General features: G+C 42.9%; 1 protein-coding gene and 1 long non-coding RNA gene across 6 annotated transcripts in view; one reads left to right on the forward strand and one right to left on the reverse strand.

Annotated features, from left to right (window-relative positions):
* Positions 1 to 24,152, forward strand: part of LOC137372044 (uncharacterized) — a 146,522-nt gene that overhangs the window by 58,292 nt on the left and 64,078 nt on the right. The window lies entirely within an intron of this gene.
* ubr3 (ubiquitin protein ligase E3 component n-recognin 3) overlaps positions 118 to 24,152 on the reverse strand; it is a 416,754-nt gene continuing 392,719 nt past the window's right edge. For all 5 annotated transcript variants that reach the window (XM_068035371.1, XM_068035370.1, XM_068035368.1 and 2 more), the window contains one exon: positions 118 to 2,668. In XM_068035371.1, coding sequence (XP_067891472.1) covers positions 2,551 to 2,668 — 118 coding nt within the window. In that variant the 3' untranslated portion in view covers positions 118 to 2,550. The remainder of the gene's footprint in view (positions 2,669 to 24,152) is intronic.

The following is a 24,152-nucleotide window of genomic DNA, read 5'->3' on the forward strand; positions in this document are numbered from 1 at the left end:
GTGTCAGATGCAAATACACAGAAAAGTTCCCCGTTAGTAAATTTTTGGGTTGGTAAATTAATTCTATATGTATCCGTCATTAAAAGTGAGCTTTTGTTTATTTTTACCAGATAGGACAAGTCAACTGTTAGTTATTGAAAATCTTGCTTTAAAAAAGACACACATAATTTACATATTTTTATTAACATATTTTACAGTCATATTTTGATTAATCCTAAAGTTTAATTTTCAATGTGCCAGAAAATGCTCAGCTTTTACAGTAATGTACTGTAATCGACATTCATTCATACAGGGTAACACACTGGTGAACACTCAACTTCCATCTCAAATTACACACCACTTGTTTTTGCATGAAAATATTAATTTGTATAGTGGGTCTTACAAAACTTAGGAAAACTAAAATAAAACCTAATTCAGCAGCATGCATGAATTCAAGTACATTTTTAAATCAACTGCATATCTGGCAATCAAACTGCATTAGTATGGGAATAAGAAGTAAATGAAAGCCAATTACTATCTTTTGAGAGTCAGAACAATAAAGAATGCTCCATTTAAAATTAATTTAGGATAATTCATAATTAAATATCACACCCACAGCATTAGCAGGTACAATTCTACACTGTGCTCACTTCTGTCTGGTTTATAATCATATAGTGTAGCTAAACTGCTTAAGACTTTAATGCTGTTTATTAGTTCCAGGTTCAACTTCCATTCTGCACTGCACTCTCTTACACGTCCTTTATTTTTAAAAAGAACACTCCACATATTTGAAATTGAGGATTATCAAGTCTGCCAATTATTTTTGAATGTCAGATGATGGTGTAAATCATTAAATTATGAAACTTGTATAGAATCTGAAAATATTAGTTCAGTGAGAAATTGCATGAGTGAAACAAAATAATCAGATTAGCTATTATACATCAAGTTTTCAGCTGCTCCCAAAGATGAATCATTGCAATCTCACAAGCGTCTCATGACAATTCTGATAGGACTGATCTTGTTACAATTCTTTTTTTGATATTTATGAATTGTAGCAATTAATTAATTACTTCCCTGAATATGTAAATTTTATTAAGTTCTTTGTAGTAGACTTTTTCGTGATATAGTACACGTAAACTTTTGTTAACAGGTCTGTGTGCCTTCACATTAGGTATAAATATGACTGAAATGCTTTCTTCCTTAGAACATCAAAAACAAATTCAAACTTATTTTATGCAGTTTTATTTTTACTAGACATTTGGAAATGTCTAGACTAGCTGTATTTTAGTCAAACGCTATATATTCTTTCCTAAAGTCTGAATTAAAAAAAAGAAAAAACAAACAAAAAGGAAAAAAATCAAAAAGCAAGATTTTAGATCTTCAAAATTGCTGACATTTTTATAATGAAAAGACAACTTCAGAAGTGTCCACAACATACTGCAGTTAAATTCTGAATCTCATCTGCACTTTGGCCATGAAGATTCATTAGGACTGCTCATTTCTCACAATCATATGATCTTTTGCTGTTTAGTAACAGTCGTAATTAAACTGCACAAATGCAATACAATTAAACCTAGAGTTGACAGTGGTTATCTGAAACAGAAATTTGCCATAGGGAGGGCCTATGTACTTCAGATCAAATCATTCCATAACATGCCACAGTGTCCAGTTTTAAAAGTCAAGGCTGCACATCGGTAATTAGAACATTCATAGTTGCATATGGTGACCAAACTTAGTAAACAAACCATACAAAGCATAAAGCTAGGCTCCCAAATAAGCAATTAGTTAAAAAAAGGTATTTGTTCTGTTATTTGCAGCGGTCAGTTCCAGATATTTCTTTTGCTCTTTACCTCTAACAAAATAAGGAACAAAATTTCCTGAGACTGAAGGTTTTACAGCCTAATTTTCTTTTAATTCAGAAGTTTCTACAGATTAAAGCCTTGTCTCGTATAATTCTTTTAAATAAACTGGGCAAGTTACAGTAAACTTAGTAAGAGTTATTATGGCCAGAGTTATAAATCAAAACCTCTCAAAACGAAGGAAAAACTCAGCACAGGCTTATCAGAAAAAATGTCACCACGAATGCAGCAGGCTTCAAATAAACTTTTTCTAAATAGTGCACTGCTATGAAGAGCACATATGACCAGATTTTACCCTCCTATAAATGCGTACTCTTCCTATGTAAAGAGAATCAGCAAACAGCCCTTCAAAATTACATGCCACAGTGTATCTGTCTTGGCCATATAATATAAACATTACATTTATTTTAGTGAGGGACACATCTGAATTCAAATTGTGCTTTTTTGTACTCATACATTGCTACAATATGACCAATAAATAATAAGCTCTTTATAGAAGATATTTTAGCCCATTTCTAGAGACAGGCTTTTAGTGTTGCTGGGATTTTTCACACAGTGCCATATAAGTGATATTAATAGCACCTTTGCATATGCAGAATAATGATTTTGTGATTTGCTTAACAAAATGGCTACTTTTAAAAATAAACTTCATAACATTTGTATGAACTAAAACTTCTTGATGACCATGTTTCAGGAAAGATGTGCAAGTGAGCTATAATCCATTGTAATGCGGCCCCCATCTTTTATTGATGTGATCAAAGGTGTGCGTCACCCATTGTTGCTCTAAAACTTTATAGCGTTCGCTGCACAGGTACAGTGGCTTGCCACGTCTGTAAATAAAAGAAAAAATACAGGTATAAAGCAAAGCAACATAAAATAATGCTTTAATTAATCGTAGCTCTGTAGTACACTACTGATATGTAAAACAGATAGGTGGCTTTCATCTACTTTACTGTTGAAAGCAGACAAATTAGTAACTTTTGGTGGGTGAGAGAAGTAAAGAGTTGCAATTTTATCTGCGAGGGCTCAAAACCTTTCTTTTATTCCCATCCCTCTATCTCAATGCCACACCTCCAGTTGATGCCTCCATGGTATTCACTTCTGATCCAGCTGCCAGGAGAAGACTAAGAAGAACTTGCATTTATATAGCACTTGCCACAACCTCTGGATATCCCAAAGCACTTGACAGCCAATTAAATACTTTTGAAGTGCAATCACAGTTGTAATATGGGAAACATGGCAGTCAATTTGCACGAGGCATGAAGCAATGTTCTGAAACAATTTCTTCCTGTAATTTTCTGTCTCCTGATGCTTTCCCACATCAGTATGACTGAAGCAGAGATCATAGCACTATTGGGGCTCAAATCTACACATTCTGCACTGCCTTGGCTACAGATTGGTACTCCAATGTATTTCATAAGAGTAGGCCCATCACAGACTGGTCTAAATCCGGCAATAAATGCTGGCCTGGCCAGTGATGCCCACATCCCATGAATGAATAAAAAAATATTTATTTTCCTACATGATCTTCCTTTCAGTGAAGAAAGAGGAATCAAACTCCTTCCTAATAGAAGGATGTCAAGATTTACGCAAGAGACACAAATCTGAAGAGCTAAAGCGAATAAACAGGTTAACATTCATCCCTCGGAATTATAATTATGCATGTCCTAAGATCAAACATTAAGAATACATAATGATCCCGACTGAAATCAACCACAGCTCAAAAAATGTCCTGCAAATTCAGTAAGTACATTTTGGTTAGACTATATAATTTTCCATATTACAGGAACACTGCAACATTGCCTAACTATCTCTGTACAGAAACTGCACAGAATGTGTGTTCTGGTTTCTAAGTCAACAAATTTGTGACACCATAAACATTGTTTGGTGATATGATAAAGTAACTGTGAGGTGGTGCATTTTGGTAGGAACAGTAAAGAGGTCATGTACGCCTTGGAAAGTAAGAGTTTAAATGGTAGAGGAGTAAAGCGACCTAGGGGCATAAATACACAAATCACTAAAAGTAGCATGCATGTTAGTAAGGCCATAAAATGCAAACAAGCACTGAGGTTCGTTTCCAGAGGAACAGAATTGAAAAGCAGAGAGGTGAGATTAAACTTGCATAGAACCTGGTTGGACCACACTTAACTACACACAGTTCTGGTCTCTACATTATATGGAGGCACTAAAAAATACAAGAAAGATTTACACGAATGATACCAGAACTGAGAGGTTATACCCATCAGGAAAGACTGAACAGCCTGGAGCTCTTTCCTCTACAAAAGAGGAGGCTGAGAGGTGATCTGTTCGAGGTATGAAAAGGTTTGATGGGTAGGTGCAGAAAGATGTTTCCACTTATGGGGGAAACCAGACCTAGAGACCATAAATATTAGATAGACACTAATAAATACAATAGGGAATTCAGGAGAACTTTCCTTATCCAGAAAGTGATTAAAATGTGGAACTTGTTACCACAAGGAGTAGTTGCTGCTGTTACGGCCACATGGTGAGCTGTTTGGGTGGTTTCCACTGTTTAACTCCCACCTGACCGCAGCAGGTGTGTTTTATTCAAGTTTAACCCGTCTGTGTTTTATTTGTCAAATAAACAGACAGCAACAGATTTTTTTCTAGGTTTAAAACAGAATATCAATTACTTATTGATCAATACGCCTTATCCCGTTATTATTGCAACCGCAGCAATCATTTGCACGTGTGCGCGCACGCACACACACAAACACTAAGAGACAGATAAAGAGGAAAAGATGTAGGTGGGTTTATAAGTAGGTTGTCATGGTAAACCTGTTGAAGTCTCTTGGAAGTCAAGTTCTTGTTGGTTGCAGGCAGTGGATCACTTCTAATTCACTGCTGTATAAAGTGTAGATGTAAAATTCTACAGCAGGGAATGTCCCTTCTGGTTCGCTGGATGTTCTCCAAGTCCCATAGCTGGAAAGGCATCTTGGATACTGCTTTCTGGGTGTCTCTCTCTAGGCTGCCTTATGAACATTCGAATTAGGAGCAGGAGTAGGACACTCGGCCCCTTGAGCCTGCTCCACCAATCAATAAGTTCATGGATGAACTGATTACTCCACATTCCCGCCTACCTCTGACAACCATTCACCCCTTGCTTATCAAGAATCTATCTACCTCTGCCTTAAAAATATTCAAAAACTCTGCCTCCACTACCTTTTGCGGAAGAGAGTTCCAAAGACTCACAATGCTCTTTGAGAAAAAAATTCTCCTCATCTGTCTTCAATGGGCAACCCCTTATTTTTAAATTGTCACCCCTAGTTCTAGATTCTCCCACAAAAGGAAATATCCTTTCCACATCCACCCTGTCAAGACCCCTCAGGATTTTATGTTTCAATCAAGTCGTCTCTTACTTTTCTAAACTCCAGCGGATACAAGCCTAACCTGTCCAGCCTTTCTTCATAAGACTACCCGCCCTTTCCAGGTATTCGTAAACCTTCTCTGAACTTCTTCCAACGCATTTACATCCTTCCTTAAATAAGGAGACCAATACTGTAAACAGTGCTCCAGATGTGGTCTCACCAATGCCCTGTATAACTGAAGCATAACCTCTCCACTTTTGTATTCAATTCCCCTCACAATAAATGATAACATTCGATTAGCTTTCCTAATTATTTGTTGTACCTGCATACTAACCTGATGTGATTCATGCACTAGGACACTCAGATCTCTCTGCATCTCAGAGCTCTGCACTCTCTCACCATTTAGATAATATGCTTCTTTTTTATTCTTCCTGCCAAAATGGCCAATTTCACATTTCCCACATTATACTCCATTTGCCAGATCTTTGCCCACTCACTTAACCATCTATATCTCTTTGTAGCCTCATGTCCTCTTCACAACTTACTTTCCTACCTATCTTTGTGTCATCTGCAAATTTAGCACCCATACCTTCGGTCCCTTCATTCGAGTCATTTATATGAACTGTAAAAAATTGAGGCCCCAACACTGATCCCTGTGGTACATCACTCGTTACATCTTGCCAACCAGAAAATGGCCCATTTATGCCTACTCTCTGTTTCCTGTTAGTCAGCCAATCTTTTATCCATGCCAATGTTACCCTCTACACCATGAGCTTTTATTTTCCGCAATAACCTTTTTTGTGGCACCTTATCAAATGCCTTCTGGAAATCTAAGTACAGTACATCCACCGGTTCCCCTTTATCCATTGCACATGTTACTTTTTTTTTAGTTTAGTGATACAGCACTGAAACAGGCCCTTCGGCCCACCGAGTCTGTACCGACCATCAACCACCCATCTATACTAATCACACACTAATTCCATATTCCTACCACATATCCCCACCTGTTTAGTTTAGTTTAGTTTAGAGATACAGCACTGAAACAGGCTCTTCGGCCCACCAAGTCTGTGCCGACCATCAACCACCCATTTATACTAATCCTACACTAATTCCCTATTCCTACCACATCCCAACCTGTCCCTATATTCCCCTACCACCTACCCATACTAGGGATAATTGCTAATGGCCAATTTACCTATCAACCTGCAAGTCTTTGGCATGTGGGAGGAAACCGGAGCACCCAGAGGAAACCCACGCAGACACAGTGAGAACTTGCAAACTCCACACAGGCAGTACCCAGAATTGAACCCGGGTCGCTGGAGCTGTGAGGCTGCGGTGCTAACCACTGCGCCGCCCAAAGAACTCCAATAAATTGATTAAACATGATTTCCCTTTCACAAAACCATGTTGACTCTGCCTGATTACTTTAAACGTTTCTAAGTGCCCTGCTACAATGTCTTTAATAATAGCTTCTAACATTTTCCCTCAGCCAGATGTTAAGCTAACTGGCCTGTAGTTTCCTGCTTTCTGTCTCCCTCCCTTTTTGAATAAGATTGTTACATTTGCTATTTCCCAATCTAACGGAACCTTCCTTGCATCTAGGGAATTTTGGAAAATTAAAACTAAAGCATCAACTATCTCACTAGCCACTTCTTTTAAGATCCTAGGATGAAGTCTATAAGGACCTGGGGACTTGTCAGCCCACAGCTTCAACAATTTGCTCAATACCACATCCCTGGTGACTGTAATTTTCTTGAGTTTCTCCTCCCTTCCATTTCCTGACTTACAGCTAATTCTGGGATATTCCATCTTGCCTTCTGGTAGGAGGCGTTTTCATCTTTCCCCTACAGTGATCGCACAAAGGCTCAGGACATGGCTACTTCACACCTTCTTTGTTTCAGAAGAACCCATTTAATTCTGGAATATTTTAGGATAGGTATAGGATGGATGCAATTGACACCTCTTAGTTTTGAAGATTTTCCTTTGTCCCTGTCAGACAGTTTGAATATACAAAAGCCAAGTCCTTTTCCTTCGGTGGCCGTTTTAGAACACATTGCTCACTTTTTAAAAGTAAGGTCCATTTTTTAATCTACAAAGTCAGTCTTTATAACTCTTCAGTTTTTGTTCATAATTTTTCTTCATCGCACTTCCTGTATGTGTGACACAGCAAATAGCATGGATGCATTTAAGGGGAAGCTAGATAAACATGGGGAAAGGAATAGAAGATGATAGTGTTAAATGAAGATGAGAGGGAGGAGGGTCACGTGGAACATAAATATCAACATCAGGAAAGCCTCAGGCCTCAGCAATCAGGTGCCGAGGCAAACTACAGACCAGTGAGCCTTACATCAGTAGTGGGGGAAAATGCTAGAGTCTATTATAAAGGATGTGATAGCAGAACACCTGGAAAGCATAAACCAGATTGGGCAAAGTCAGCATGGGTTTACGAAAGGGAAATCATGCTTAACAAATCTACTGGAGTGTTTTGAGGATTTAACTAGTAGAATAGAGAAGGGAAAACCAATGAATGTGGTGTATTTGGATTTTCGGAAAGCTTTTGATAAGGTCCCACATAAGAGGTTAGTGTGCAAAATTAAAGCACTTGGGATTGGGGGTAATATACTGGCATGGATTGAGAATTGGTTGACAGACAAGAAACAGAGAGTAGGAATAAACGGGACTTTTTCCAGGTGGCAGGCAGTGACTAGTGGGGTACCGCAGGGATCAGTGCTTGGGCCCCAGCTATACACAATATATATTAATGACTTGGGTGAGTGAACTAAATGTAACATTTTCAAGTCTGCTGATGACACAAAGCTGTGGGGAGGATGCAAAGAGGCTCCAATGTGATTTGGACAAGTTGGGAGAGTGGGAAAATGCATGGCAGATGCAGTATAACGTGGATAAATGTGAGGTTATCCACTTTGGTTGTAAAAACAGAAAGGCAGATTATATGAATGGTGATAGATTGGGACAGGGGGAGATGCAACAAGACCTGGGAGCCCTTGTACACCAGTCGCTGAAAGTAAGCATTCAGATGCAGCAAGCATTTAGGAAGGCGAATGGTATGTTGGCCTTCATTGCAAGAGGATTTGAATACAGGAGTAAGGATGTCTTACTGCAGTTATACAGGGCCTTGGTGAGACCATATCTGGAGTATTGTGTGCAGTTTTGGGCTCCTTATCTGAGAAAGGATGTGCTTGCCATGGAGGGAGTGCAAAGAAGATTTACTCGGCTGATTCCTGGGATGGCAGGATTGACGCATGAGGAGAGATTGGGTCAACTAGGCCTATATTCGCTAAAGTTTAGAAGAATGAGAGGGGATCTCATAGAAACCTATAAAATTCTAACAGTTCTAGACAGGTTAGATGCAGGGAGGATATTCCCGATGGCTGGGGAGTCCAGAAGCAGGGGTCACAGTCTCAGAATACTGGGTATGCAATTTGAACTGAGATGAGGAGAAATTTCTTCACTCAGAGGGTGGTGAACCTGCGGAATTCTCTACCACAGAAGACAGTGGAGGCCAAGCCATTAAATATATTCAAGAAAGAGATAGATGTACTTCTTAATGCCAAAGGGATCAAGGGATATGGGGAGAAAGCAGGAACAGGGTACTGAATTAGACGATCAGCCATGATCTTTTTTGAATGGCGGAGTCATTCGGCCTACTACTGTTCCTATTTTCTATGTTTCGACACCCTTTACATGCCCAAATGGTCACGAGCCAATTTCTAGGCCATGGAATCCTAGCTGGTTTGTGTGCATGTAAAAAGGCAATCATCATCTCGAATTTTACTCTAACTCCTGGCCTCGAAGCTCATGTGAAGACAGCACTTAACAGAATGAAGGAGCTAAAGTAGGATTTTGGATGGGAAGTAACCATGTATTATAACAAGAATGTGAGTAGAACAGGAGTAGACCATTTGTCACCTTGAGCCTGCAACGCCATTCAATAAGATCATGGCGGATATGATTGTGGCCTTAACTCCACTTTCCTGCCTGGCCCATAACCTTAGATTCCCTTATAGATCAAAAATCTGTATAGCTCAGCCTTGGATATATTCAATGACCCAGTCTCTACTGCTCTCTGTGGTAGAGAATTCCAAAGGTTAACAACCCTCAGAGAATAAATTCCTCCTCATCTCTGTCTTAAATGGGAGACCCCTTATTTTGAAACTGTGCCCCCTACTTCTAGATTCCCCCATAAGGGGAAACATCCACTCAGCACCTACCCTGTCAAGTCCCCTCAGAATCTTATATTTTTCAAGATGATCACTTCTCATTCTTCTAACCCCAATTTGTATAGGCCCAACCTGCGCAACCTTTCCTCATCAGGCAACCCCTTCATTTCAGGAATCAACCTTGTGAACCTTCCCTGAACTGCCTTCAATTCAAGTAAATTCCTCCTTAAATAAGGTGACCAAAACTGTACACAATACTCTAGGTGTGGTCTCACCAAGCCCTGTGTATTTGTAGCAAGACTTCCCTACTTTTACACTCCATCCTCCTTGTAACAACAGCCAAAATTCCATTTGCCTTCCGAATTACTTGCTGTATTTTGTTGCGACCAACACAGGAGGAGTGCACTGTTTATTCTAGTTCCACATCTCCATGGGTCACACCATATATTTAAATTTTCCACACTTATCGATGCGGTCAATCATATGCTCTATTTTTTTCCCAGAATTAAATACACTAACCAGGTTTCTTTAATGAACAACAAAATTATCAGTTTAGTATAAAACAAGTCTTAGCCAGTAATGAAGTAAAGCATAAACACACATTGAAATTTTGAAGTTCGCTTTTTACCTTAGCCCCTCACACTCGCACACGCACACACACACACTGTGACTGGTTAACTAGAAAAATAAAAGGGATTTTTGGTTAGAGCTCTATTATGGACAAAAAAACACTTGGGCTCAATACTTGCTCATTCTTGAAGAAAACAGCAGATGAAATATGCTGTGTTCCAAAACTGGTATACAGTCTAGCCTTCGAGTACATGTAGACAGGTCACTGGGATCTTTTAGAACAGTTCTTTTCAGGCAGCATTGAAAATTACTTTAGGAGACTTTTCTTCAAAGACAGGAGATGAGATAAGTTGACACAGTGGACTTCTCAGGGTCTTTTAGAGGGGTGCTGGAAAGCTGAGCTGGGTTGTGGTCTCCTTCCTTGGGAATTCTCTTCTCCTTCTGCAGGCTTGACTCTTTAAACATTCAGCAAGAATCTTCCTCTGTGACACTTCAGCAGCAGGAGCTAACTTTATCTCATTCCAGAAGGTAAAACACTGACACCAACCAAAAACTTGAGAGTTTGCTGCTGTCTCAGGTGCACGCTGCTGCTCCCGGGCTTGTCCTATAAAGGCGCACGACTGACACTTTTCTGCCCACATCTTCCACAGTTCATAGTCATAGAGAGATACAACACTGAAACAGGCCCTTCGGCCCACCGAGTCTGTGCTGACCAACAACCACCCATTTATACTAATCCTACATTAACCCCATATTCTCTACCACATCCCCACCATTCACCTACCACCTACCTACACTAGGGGCAATTTATAATGGCCAATTTACTTATCAATCTGCAAGTCTTTGGCTGTGGGAGGAAACCAGAGCACCCGGCGAAAACCCACACGGTCACAGGGAGAACTTGCAAACTCCGCACAGGCAGTACCAAGAACCGAACCCGGGTCGCTGGAGCTGTGAGGCTGTGGTGCTAACCACTGTGCCACTGTGCTGCCCGGGTTACCAGGGTTTCTGCTCTATTTTTAACTTGAGTCATGTGACAACCAGTAAACATTGTTGCCAAACCAGTTGTTTCAGTGCCCTCTTTATGACCCTCTTGAAAAAAAAACCTGGTGCAACATTTTTTCCGTTTGACTATGAATTCCTAAAAAAATGTTTTGAACAAAAACAGAAACACTTTCATAACAACTTGCATAGTAACTTTTTGTGTACTTTGTCATGTATGAAATGAGTACACCCAGATTTTTCTGTACAGAAGCATTCTGCAGTCTCTCTCCATTTAAATATTCTGTTTTTCTATTCTTCCCGCCAAAGTGGACAACCTCACATTTTCCCACATTATACTCCATCTGCCAAATTTTTGCCCTCACTTAACCTATATCACTTTGCAGACTCTTTCTGTCCTCCTCACAACTTGCTTTCATCCCTATCTTTGTATTGTGATGTAGTACAGCTTGTGTTTGTTTTTGAGATGGCCCCTGATTTGAGGCTGGGTGTTTCCAGGTTCTGGAAGTCAAACCCAGGTTAGACAAACAAACAATCCTGTGATCGAGAACAAACAAGCAGTTTTTTTTAAACCAAGGACATGTGACTGGAGGTTTTGGTTTCAGTTTGACAAGAAAACTCTCCAGGGTGTTAAGCCATCTAAAAGGAAAGCTGGGTATCTTGCTTGACCAGAAGATTTTTGAAAAAGATGGAAGCCAGCTGCAAGGCTGCTTTGTGTTTTGTAAAACGAAGACTTTGAGAGTTGAGAAGGACCTGCAGTGGATAGAAAATCAGCCAGATTGTTTTAAGGAAGATAGGCTGAGGAGGGCTGCATGTTTCTGGGTTTCTAGAGAATCAGACTACAAAGCAGCTGGTTGAAGCAGTTTGACCAACAGCAAAGAAGCCTGAACTGAAGGCTAACCATTGGTGAACGACTTACAGCAGTTGTCTTCAGTGACTGAAGAGTTATCAGTAATACCATGCCATCAGGACAGTAGTAGGCCAGGCCGAGGTGACGAGACTGAACCATTAAAGGGAAGATTGCATTGCTCGCTATTGACAGGACCTCATTACTTCTGTATTTGCCTCCTGAAGGACAGAACTTGAATAACTACCTGAGGAAGATCCTGATTTTATTGTTCAGTGCCACCTTGCTGATAAGACTATTCTGAAGACCAGTAAGGACTATCTTTGTTGCATCTGTTTATCAATGTGTAACCTTAAAATAGATAATATATAGATAGATACACACACACACACACACACACACACACACAAAGTGACTCCTGACAACGTAGCGGCCCACTGACGTCATCAGAGCGCCCAAGCTGTGCACATGCGCAGACGGTCTCCTGCGCTCTGAGATGCTGTGCATGCGCAGCCTTCGTCTTGTCTTGCCAGGACTAACTGGCGGAAGTGCAGAGACACATTCCCCACCCCTCGGCCATTCACTCCAGGCTGCTTGCTCCCTGCTTCCCCCTTCCCATCCGTCCAGACGCTAGCTCTAAGCCACGGGCCACTTCCCTCCTCTCGGCCACTCGCTCCGCCCGAAAAAGCAAACCGGGCCGCGAGGGGTGACGGGATGATGTAGGAGCTAGTGGCCCACAGGACGTAAGCGGCCTGCAGCCTAGAGCAAGTGTCTGGACAGATGCGGAGGGGGAAGCGGGGAGCGAGCAAGCAGCTGGAGAGCGGGTTTGGGGGAGGGTCGCGAGGAGCAAGAGGCTGGAGACCGTGATGAGGGTGGGGGGCAGGAGAGGACAGCAAGCGGCTGGAGAGCGTGATGGGAGGAGGGCGGGGAGCAAGCAGCAGGAGAACGGGATGGGGCTGGGGAGGAGTGGGGAACAAGCAGCCGGAGAGCGGGACGGGGGAGGTGTGGAGCGAGCGGCCGGAGAGTGGGATTGGGTGGGGTGGGAGGAGGGGGGGCGGGGGGGGGGAGGGTTGGGGAGAGAGCAGAGAACAAGCAGCCGAAGGGAGAGATGTGGGGAGCGAGCAGTGGGGTGGCATGAAGCGAGGAACAATCGGCCAGGGAAGTGGCGGTGGAGCAGCGAGGTCGGGAGCAAGTAGCTGAGTTGGGGTGAAATCAGTCCGGGTCAGTCATATAAAATGTGGATAACGAATTGGCAGCAAATTTTATACTCGGTACTCGACCAGTATTTAACTGTTAGTTCGTGTTTAATTTATGTTGGTTTTGGTTTGAGTGTTAGGTAAAATTTATAGAAGTGAAATCATGTCAGTTTGCTTTTTGGTTTTATAAATTGGGTTAGTCAGTAGATTTGAGTCTTTTCGTTTATTCCTGGTCTCCACAGGGATCATAAAAGTATCAGCAGCAAATTTGGCTCCAATACGCTCGGTCCTTCATCCAAGTCATTAATATAGACTGTTAGTTATTCCCCACCTTGTTGAGGCCCCAGCACGGATCCCTATGGCACTCCACTAGTTACAGGTTGCCAATGTAAAACTGCCCCATTTATCCTAACTGTCTGTTTCCTGTTAGTTAGCCAATCCTCTATCCATGCTAATATATTACCCCCAATACCATGAGCTTTTATCTTGTGTAGTAACCTTTTATGTGGTACCTTATTGAATGCCTTTTAGAAATCCAAATACACTAGATCTACTAATTCCCCTTTATCCACCCTGCTTGTTGCATCCTCAAAGAATTCGAATAAATTTGTCAAACACAATTTCCCTTTCATAAAACCATGTTGACTCTACATGATTGTATTATGATTTTCTAAATGTCCTATGACTACTTCCTATGAATGGATTCTAGCAGTTTCCCAATGACAGATATTAGGCTAAATGGCCTATAATTTCCTGCTTTCTGACTCCCTCCTTTCTTGAATTGAGGTGCTACATTTTCTGGTTTCCAATCCGCTGGGACTTTTGCAGGATCTAGGGAATTTTGAAACAAGGTGGGGAATAACTAACAAGCTGCATTTTCCTTAAATGCAGGATATGATCACATTCACAAGAGGTGTTACAATACTTAAAGGCAGGCAACGAATTGTCTAATTTGCAGTAAGAAAATCATCTTCTAAATCCACTTAGAGTTGTGCACTTAATTTGAGGGGATAAAAGATTTGGGTGGGCAGCGGGTGGCAAACCACATTAGGACAGGTTAAAGAATCTCAATCGGGGACAATAATTCTTCTTATAATGATGCAGTCCTTTCTCTTACTGGACTTTTCTGCTCAGTCAAAGCATTTGTTTGCAGCCAGAGATCATATGGTGTTTATGTTTTGTCAGACTATCTCATCACTTTTTTCAGTTTGTTTTTGCATCAAAATCATGAAGAATATAAGAAATAGGAGCAGCAATAGAACATACAGCCCATCAAGCCTGCTCCGCCATTCAATATGATCCTGGCTGATCTTGGACTTCAACTCCACTTTCCTGCCCACTCCCCATATCCCCTGAGACCCCAAAAATCTGTCTATCTCAGCCTTAAATATACTCAATGATGGAGAATCTACAATCCTCTGAGGTAGAGAATTCCAAAGATTCACAACACAAATTTCTCCTCAACTCAGTCCAAAATGATTGGCCCCTTAGCCTGAGACTGTGGCCCCATGTTTTAGATTCCCCGACCAGCAGAGATAATCTGTGTATCTACCCTAACCAGCCCTTTCAGAATATTTTAAGTTTCAATGAGATCATCTCTTATTTTTCTAAACTCAGAATCACAGAATTGTTACAGCGCAGAAGGAGGCCACCATTCAACCCAATATAGGCCCAATTTACACAGCCCCTCATTACAGAGCAACCCCCTCATTCCAGGGACTCATCTCATGAACATTCACTGTACCGCCTCCAATGAAAGTATATCCTTCCTTAAATATGGAGCTCAAAACAGTATGTCGCTTTCAAACTCAAAATAGAATTCAATTGTATTATGATCACTATTTCCCAGCGGATCTTTTACTATGAGATTACTAATTAACACAATACTAGGTTTACCCCCAATTGGTTCCACAATGTATTGCTCCAGGAAACTGTCATGAAAACATTCCACAAACTCATCTTCTAGACCACCCTTGCCAATTTGATTAGCCCAGTCTCTAAATTAGCCATTAATATAAAAACAGATTGTAAGAGTTTTTATAGGTATATCAGGAAACATTGGTCCCTTAGAAGCAGAGGCAGGAGAAATTATCATGGGGAATGAATAAATGGCAAAGCGTTAAATTAATATTTTGTGTCTCTCTTTACAGTAGAAGACACAAGTTTCATACCAGAAATAGACAGTAATCTAGGGGCTAATTAGAGTGAGGAAATTAAGAAATTCAAAGCAACAGAGAAAAAGTATTGGAGAAACTGAAGGGACTAAAATCTGACAAATCTCCAGGTCCTGACGGTCTACATCCTAGGGTTCCTAAAGAGATAGTGGATGCGCTAGCTATGACTTTCCAAAATTCCTTAGATTCGGGAACGATCCCATCAAATTGGAAGTTGGCAAATGATGCACTGCTTTTCAAGAAAGGAGGGAGAGAAATAAAAAGGGAACTACAGGCCAGTTAGTCTAACATCAGTCATTGGGAAAATGCTGGAATCTATTAAGGAAGTCTTAGCAATGCACTTAGAAAAGTACAGTATGATTGGAACAAGTCAACATGGTTTTACTAAAGGGAAATCCTGTTTTACAAAGTTATTAGAGTTTTTTGAGGATGTAACTAGTAGGGTAGATAAAGGGGAACCAGTAGACATAGTACACCTGGATTTCCAAAAGGCATTCGATAAGGTGCCATACAAAAGGTTCTTTGGCCCCCTTGTCTAGAGAGACAATTGGTAAGCACCTAGAGGTGGTCAGTGGTTTGTGAAGCAGTGCCTGGAGTGGCTATAAAGGCCAATTCTAGAGTGACAGACTTCCACAGGTGCTGCAAATAAAATTGGTTGTCGGGGCTGTTACACAGTTGGCTCTCTCCTTGCGCTTGTCTTTTTTCCTGCCAACTGCTAAGTCTCTTCGACTCGCCACTCTTTAGCCCCGCCTTTATGGCTGTCTGCCAGCTCTGGCGATCACTGGCAACTGACTCCCACGTCTTGTGGTCAATGTCACAGGACTTCATGTCGCATTTGCAGACGTCTTTAAAGTGGAGACACCGTTGGCCGGTGGGTCTGATAAGAGCTCGCTGCACAATGCGTCCTTGGGGATCCTGCCATCTTCCATGCGGCTCACATGGCCAAGCCATCTCAAGCACCGCTGGCTAAGTAGAGTGTATATGCTGGGTATGTTGGCCACTTTGAGGACTTCTGCATTGGAGATACGGTCCTGCCACCTGATGCCAAGGATTCTCCGGAGGCAGCGAAGATGGAATGAGTTGAGATGTTGCTTGGCTGACATACCTTGTCCAGGCCTCGCTGTCGTAGAGCAAGGTACTGAGGACAGAGGCTTGAAACACTCGGACTTTTGTGTTCCGTGTCAGTGTGCCATTTTCTCACATCCTCTTGGCCAGTCTGGATATAGCAGAGGACGCCTTTCCCATGCGCTTGTTGATTTCTGCATCAAGACAGGTTACTGGTGATAGTTGAGCCTAGATAGGTGAACTCTTGACCCACTTCCAGAGCATGGACGCCGATATTGATTATTGGAGCATTTCTGACATCCTATCCCATGATATTCGTCTTCTTGAGGCTGATGGTTAGGCCAAACTCATTGCAGGCAGCCGCAATCCTGTTGATGAGTCTCTGCAGACACTCTTCTGTGTGGGATGTAAATGCATCATCGTCAGCAAAGAGGAGTTCCCTGATGAGAACCTTCCGTACTTTGGTCTTCGCTCTAAGGTGGGCAAGGTTGAACAACCTGTTATCTGATCTTGTATGGAGGAAAATTCCTTCTTCTGAAGACTTGAACACATGCGAGAGCAGCAGTGAGAAGAAGATCCCAAACAGTGTAGGTGCGAGAACACAGCCCTGTTTCATGCCACTCAGGATAGGAAAGGGGTCAGATGAGGTACCGCTATGCTGAATTGTGCCTTTCATATTGTCATGGAATGAGGTGATGATACTTAGTAGCTTTGGTGGACATCCGATCTTTGCTAGTAGTCTGAAGAGACCATGTCTGCTGACAAGGTCAAAGGCTTTGGTGAGATCTATGAAAGACACGCTCAACCAGCTTCTGGAGTCTGTTTAGAACGACTCAAGCGAAGACTTTTCCCACTATGCTGAGCAGGGATATTCCACGGTAGTTGTTGCAGTCACCGCGGTCACCCTTGTTCTTATAGAGGGTGATGCTATTGGCATCGCACATGTCTTGTGGTACTGCTCCCTCATCCCAGCACAGGCAAAGCAGTTCATGGAGAGCTGAGAGTATAGCAGGCTTGGCACTCTTGATTATTTCAGGGGTAATGCCGTCCTTTCCAGGGGCTTTTCCACTGGCTAGAGAATCAATGGCATCACTGAGTTACGATTTTGTTGGCTGTTCGTCCAGCTCATCCATGACTGGCAGAGACTGGGTTGCATTGAGGGCAGTATCAGTGACAACATTTTCCCTGGAGTACAGTTCTAGGTAGTGCTCCACCCAGCGGTCCATTTGCATACGTTGGGCAGTGATCGTGTCCCCTGATTTAGACTTGAGGAGGGGGCGATCTTCTTGATGGTTGGCCCAAAAGCTCTCTTAATGCCATCGTACATTCTTCTGATGTTTCCGGTGTCGGAGGCCAGCTGAATACGACTGCATAGGTGTTGCCAGTAGTCATTTGTACAGTGCCTATCTGGCTGTTCTTCGTGCAGCGCTTCTGGCTACTTTAAGTGCTACGGATGTTAACTCGCTGGGGGCTTTCTTGTAGTTCAACAGTGCAGTGCGCTTAGTGGCTGTGACAGGTTCCAGCTCTTCATTATGAGATTGAAACCAGTCTGCATTCTGCTTCTCACTTTTGCCAAAGGTGGTCATTGCTGAGTCATAGATGGCGTCTCTGATGTGGGCCCACTTGGTCTCTTCATCCCCTGCAGAAGTGTTTTGAAGGGCTTTTTCAAGTGAATTTAGAAACTTATGTAACAGCTGTGGATTAGAAATTCTGTTAGTGTTGATGCGAGGGCGGCCCTTCTCCTTGGAGTGACGTAGCTTCTTTGGTTTGAGTCTAACTTTGCTGCACATCAGGGAGTGGTCGGTGTCGCAGTCCGCACTGTGGAAGCTGCGTGTGATTTGAACGCTGTTTATAGAGGCTCGCCTTGTGATGATGAGGTCCAGCTGGTGCCAACGACATGATCTTGAGTGCCTCCATGAAACCTGGTGACAGGGTTTAGTATGAAAGAATGAGTTGGTGATACAGAGGTTGTAATAGGTACACAACTCCAGCAGTCTCTGTCCATTCTCATTCATCCTTCCAATGTCATAGCGTCCAAAGCAGGAGGGACACGAGTCATGGTCGGCCCCAACCCTGGCGTTAAAGTCCCCCAGCAGGAACAAATGGTCAGTATTGGGAATGCTACTAATGATATTATGGAGTTCATTGTAGAACTGGTCTTTAACGTCAGGTGGGGAGCAGAGTTTTGGAGCACAGATGCTGAGTAGGCGTACTGGACCAGAGGCGGTGAGCAGTCGGATGGACAGTATGCGTTCCGAGCCATTTGGTAATGGTTCTATCATGCTGAGCAAAGAGTTTCTGATGGCGAAGCCCACTCTATGCTGTCTTGGTTCTTCAGGATCCCTACCCTGCCAGTAGAAGGTGTAGTCTTGCTCTGTTAGAGATCCGCTCGCAGGGAGGCGTGTCTCCTGAAGTGCTGCAATGTCCACATCGAGTCGACTGAGCTCGTTGTTAATGATGGCGGTCTTCCTAGTGCCATTGATTTGTGTAAGGTCTTCCGACAGGCCAGGACACACAGTTCTGACGTTCCCGCTTGCAAAACGAAGGGCTGGTACCTTCTTTCCTTTTTTTGTCGTGCTGTTTGGTGCGGTGTTACAGTCCACTTGTCGGGCAATGACCCTGAGCTCTAAGCACCCATTGAAGCAGGTGGACTGTGGTGGGACAGAACCTTTCTGACCGGGGCTGCCTGGTTTGAGGCGGGCAGTAGCTGTCCAGTGAGATGCGATGACCTCTCCCACCGACAAAGGCAACCTGTGGCCCCCAATCTCTACGCCAATTGAGCTGGACTTATAACCCGTAACTGCTGCCTTCCGTGTTGTTTTGCTCGCTATGAGGTGACTCTGAAGTGACCTCTCCATGGCGCATGCCTGGGCGGAATGTATGGAGGTTGTGAGTTGCCCGAGTGTCAAAACCCCCCTCTCAGGCTTCCTAGTGGGGTCCAAAGGAGTGCAGAGCATGATGTTTGGCACCGGTATGGCTGCAGGAACTGCCGGAAACTTGCCAAAGGTGACACATGACCACCTTAGGGGTTCCGCTCTGGATTTTCTGTTAGGGTTTACTCCCTCAGCCTTGGTCTCTCCTGAGACGCCCACAAGGCAGTGGGATTGTTAGCTCCTATCCCTGAGTGATTTCATGGAGGGAGAGGGAAGGGGTTGAGGGGGTGCGGGGAGGAGGGGGAGCGCGAAGGGGGAGCGGGCGATGCCGGCAGGGGGAGTGGGGGTGCAAGGGGAGGGGATGGGGGGGGGGGGGGAAACGGGTGAGGGGGGAGCGGGGGATGCAGAGGGGTGCGAGGGGAGAGCTGGGAAGGGGGTGTGAGGGGGCGCGCGGGCGCGAGGGGGTGCAAGGGAGGAGGGGGTGGGGGGGAAGGAGGTAGGGGGGAATGGGGAGGGGGAAAAGGTTAATAGGCTAGATAAGGGCTTATGGGGTTGGGGTAATATATTAGCATGGATAATGATTGGTTAACAGACAGGAAGCAATGAGACGGCATAAATGGGACATTTTCAAGTTGGCAGGGATCAGTGTTGGGACCGCAGCTATTTACAATCTGTATTAACAACTTAGATGAAAAGACACAGAGTAATGTATCCAGTTTGTTGATAATACAAAGGTAGGTGGAAAGGTAAACTGTGGTGAGGACACAGAGAGGCTGCAAAGAGATATAGAAAGGTTAAGTGAGTGGGCAACAAGATGGCAGATGGAGTATAATGTAAGGAAGTATGAAGTTATGCACTTTGCTCATAAGAATACAAAAGCAGAATATTTTTTAAAAGGTGTGAAACATGTAAGTGTTAATGTTCAAAGAGACTTGGGTGTGCTTGTACAAGGAATGCAGAAAGTTAACATGCAGGTGTAGCAAGCAATTAGGAAGGTAAATGGCATGTTGGCCTTTATTGCAAGGGGATTGGAGTACAGGAATAAGAGATAAGGAGAAATCACTTCACTCAAAGAGTTGGAATTCTCTACCCCAGAGGCTTGTGGATGCTCCATTGTTGAATATATGTAAGGCTAGGATAGACAGATTTTTGGTGTCTCAGAGATTCAAGGGATGTGGGGAATGGGCGGGAAAGTGGAGTTGAATCCTCAGATCAGTCATGATTGTTTTGAATGGCAGAGCAGGCTCAATGTACTTGTGCTCTTGGGTATATGAAGATTAAAGTCCTGCAGAATTATTACATTTTCTTTGCAACAAGCTCCAATAATTTCTTGTTTAATGCTCTGTCCAACAGTATATCTACTGTTAAGGGGCCTTTAAACTACTCCCACCAGCGTTTTCCGACTCTTGCTGTTCCTAATCTCGACCCATACTGATGGTAGTGTTTCAAGTAAGGAGTTTCTAGTTGGATGTTTAGTTCTTGACATGTGGCCCAACAGAAAAATAAAAATATACAGCACAAAGGTTTGAATGGAAAATATATTACAAACCACTTCACAGCATTGTAGCAACAGTGATTATTGTATTCAGCAGCAAAACTCTATGCTTGGAAAATCCTTAACACTAGGACACCCTCAAAGAGAAATGCAGAACCACTTATACAAATACAATTTGTATCAACCAACCAACAAAATTTACTGAAAATGTGGGATTATTAGCATAGGGTAAAGGCAAATCTAACTAAGAGTGGGTGGCGTTCATTGGCCTGCCACAGCAATCTTTGGGCTAATATTTTAATTAATGCAAAGAAAAACCACAGTGAAGTTAACTTCTCAATTTCACAAATAATCTTTTCCATGAGAGGAGCTTGGTAACTTAAACTGACTTTCTGAAGTCTTTCTTTGCAGTTTCAGATGTTCAGGGAAGATGCACATTAATGTACGCAAAAAGAATAGTTCTGTGATTGCGTTAAAATAATTTCACAGAATAGCAGAGGCTAAACAGTAAAAAAGAAACTTTCCCATTTGACAACAGCAAAAGGCCAGTCAAAGAAGAGATGAAAACCCTAAAAGATGAAAATGGTCATGAAAATGAAGTCAACAAATAGCAAATATTTTGAATGATTACTTCCTTCAAGTATTTACAAGGGCAGTTCAGTGGAAAAGGCACAGAAATCCAAATGAGTGAGGCATACTTGGGAGATGGGCAAAACAATGGGAAATTAAAGTTAATGCAGACAAGTGTAAACAACTGCACATAAGTAGGAAAATAAATGAAAGGTATACTTGCACGAATGGTAAATAGCTAGGATGAAGCAAGACACCTGAAACCCTTATAACCTCTATGCTCACCATGTCTCACTAATGCAAAGCAGCAATCAACAAAGCCAATAAAATACTGAGCTATGTGACTAACACAATAGAATATGTCAGAGGAAGCTGTGACTGACAGCACCTTCAATGTTGCATCCAATTCTGATTGCTAAGACACAAAGGTCATGAGGCTGATTGTTAGTGCCAACGGTCTGAGAAACTAAGTAAATTTGGAGAAACGTTGGCTTTTCAGCCTGGAAAGGAGGTGTCGAAGAGATTATCTTCGGAGGTATACAAGACAGTTAAGGGAATGGAAAAACTAAATCTGAAATATTATTTTAAAATAAATTAGGAATATAGGACAAAGAGACCCAGGTAAAACCAGCTAAATGTAAATTTAGTACTGATAATGGGAATGGTAGCAAAGTGGTTATGTTACTGGACGAGTAATCTAGAGGCCTGGAAAATGCTCCAGAGACAGGAATTTAAATCCCACCATGGCAGCTGGGGAATTTAAATTCAATTAATTAAAATAAAACTGGAATAAAAAGTTAGTTTCAGCAATAGTGACCATGAAACTATCAGATTGTTGTAAAAACCCATCTGGATCACTAATGTCTTTTAGGGAAGGAAATTTGCCGTTGTTACTGGTCTGGCCTATATGTGACTCCAGAATGTGGTTGACTCTTAACTGCCCTCTAAAATGGCCTAGCAAGCCACTTGGTTGCATCAAACTGCCATGAAAAAGTCGAATACGAATAAAACTGGATGTACCACCCAGCTTTGACCAGCATCGGAAACGACAGTTGACCCTGCAAAGTCCTTTTCACTAACCTCTGGGGACTTGAGCCAAAATTGTGAAAGTTACCCCACAGACTAGTCAAGCAACTGCCTGACATAGTCTTACTCACAAAATCATACCTTTCGGCCAATGTCCCAGACTCCTCCATCATCATCCCAGAGTACGTCAGCAGGACAGACTCACCAGATGGGGCGATACAGGGTATACAGTCGGGAGGGAGTAGCCCTGGAAGTCAACATTCACTCCAACCTCCATGAAGTCTCAAGGCATTTGGTCAAACATAAGCAAGGAAACCTGGATCATCACCTACCACCTTCCTTCAACTGATAAATTAGTACTCTTCCATGTTGAACAGCATATGAAAGAAGGCCCGAGGGTAGCAAGGGCACAGAATGTACTGTGGGTGGGGGACTTCACCGTCCATCACCAAGAGTGGCTTGGTAGCACCAGTACTGACTGAGCTGGCTGAGTCCTGAAGGATAGATCTGCCTGACTGGGCCTGCAGCAGGTGGTGAGAGAACTAACACGAGGGAAAATCTAATTGACCTCGTCCTATTTAACTGTTGCAGATACATCTATCCATGACCGTATTGGTAGAAGTGATAACTGCACAGTCTGAGAGAATGGAGTCCCATCTTCACACTGAGAAACCCTCCATTGCGTTGTGTCCTACTACCACCATGCTAAATGGGATAGCTTCAGAACAGATTTTGCAGCTCAAAACTGGGCATCCATGAGGCAATGTGCAACATGAACAGCACCAGAATTGTATTATACTACAATCTGTAACCTCATGGCCTGGTATATCCATCATTTGACCATTACCGTCAAGTTAGGGGATGACCCTGGTTTAATGAGCAGTGTAGGACAGTATGTGAGGAGCAGCACCAGGCATACCTAAAAATGATGCATCAACCAGGTGAAGCTATAACAGAGGACTACATGCATGCTAGATAGTGGAAGCAGCATGCTATAGACCGAGCTAAGTGATCCCACAACCAATGGATCAGATCAAAGCTCTGCACTCCTGCCACATCCAGTCGTGAATAGTGGTGGACAATTAAACAATTAACAGGAGAAGGCGGCTCCATAGCCATCCCCAACTTGAATGATGGCGGAGCCCAGGACGTCAGCACAAATGACAAGGCTGAAGTGTTTGTAACCTTCTTCAACCCAAAGTGAAGAGTGGGTGATCCATTTATGCCTCTTCCTGAGGTCCCCAGCATCTCAGGTGCTGGTCTTCAGCCAATACGATTCACTCCATGTGATATCAAGGAACGGCTGAGTGCACTGGACACAGCAAAGTCGATGGGTCCTCAAACAAATTGGCTGTAGTGCTGAAGACTCATGTTCCAGAACAAGCTGCACATCTAGCCAAACTGTTCCAGTGCAGCTACAAAACTGGCACCTAACCTACAATGTGGAAAATTGCCCAGGTGTGTCTTGTCCACAAAAAGCAGGACAAATCCAATCTGCCCAATTATTGCCCCATCAGTCTACTCTCAATCATCAGCAGGTGTTATCGCCAGTCCTACCAAGTAGCACTTACACAGCAATAACCTGGTCACGGATGCTCAGTTTGGGTTCAGTCAAGAACACTTGGCTCCAGACCTTGTTACAGCCTTGGTCCAAACATGGACAAAAGAGCTAAATTCCAGAGGTGAGGTGAGAGTGACTGCCTTTGACATCAAGGCAGCATTTGACCATGTGTGACAGCAAGGACTCCTAGTAATACTGAAGTCAACAGGAATCGGGAGGAAAAGTCTCCACTGGCTGGAGTCATATCTAGCACAAAGGTGGATGTGGTTATCAGAGGTCAATCATCTCAGCCCCAGAACAACCATCTTCAGCTGCTTCATCCATGACCTTCCCCCATAAGATCAGAAGTGGGGATGTTTTCTGATGAATGCACAGTGTTCGGTTCCATTCGCGACTCCTCAGATAATGACGCTGTCTGCTCGCAA

Source organism: Heterodontus francisci, chromosome 7 (genome assembly GCF_036365525.1).
Source record: "Heterodontus francisci isolate sHetFra1 chromosome 7, sHetFra1.hap1, whole genome shotgun sequence".
Lineage (NCBI taxonomy): Eukaryota > Metazoa > Chordata > Chondrichthyes > Heterodontiformes > Heterodontidae > Heterodontus > Heterodontus francisci.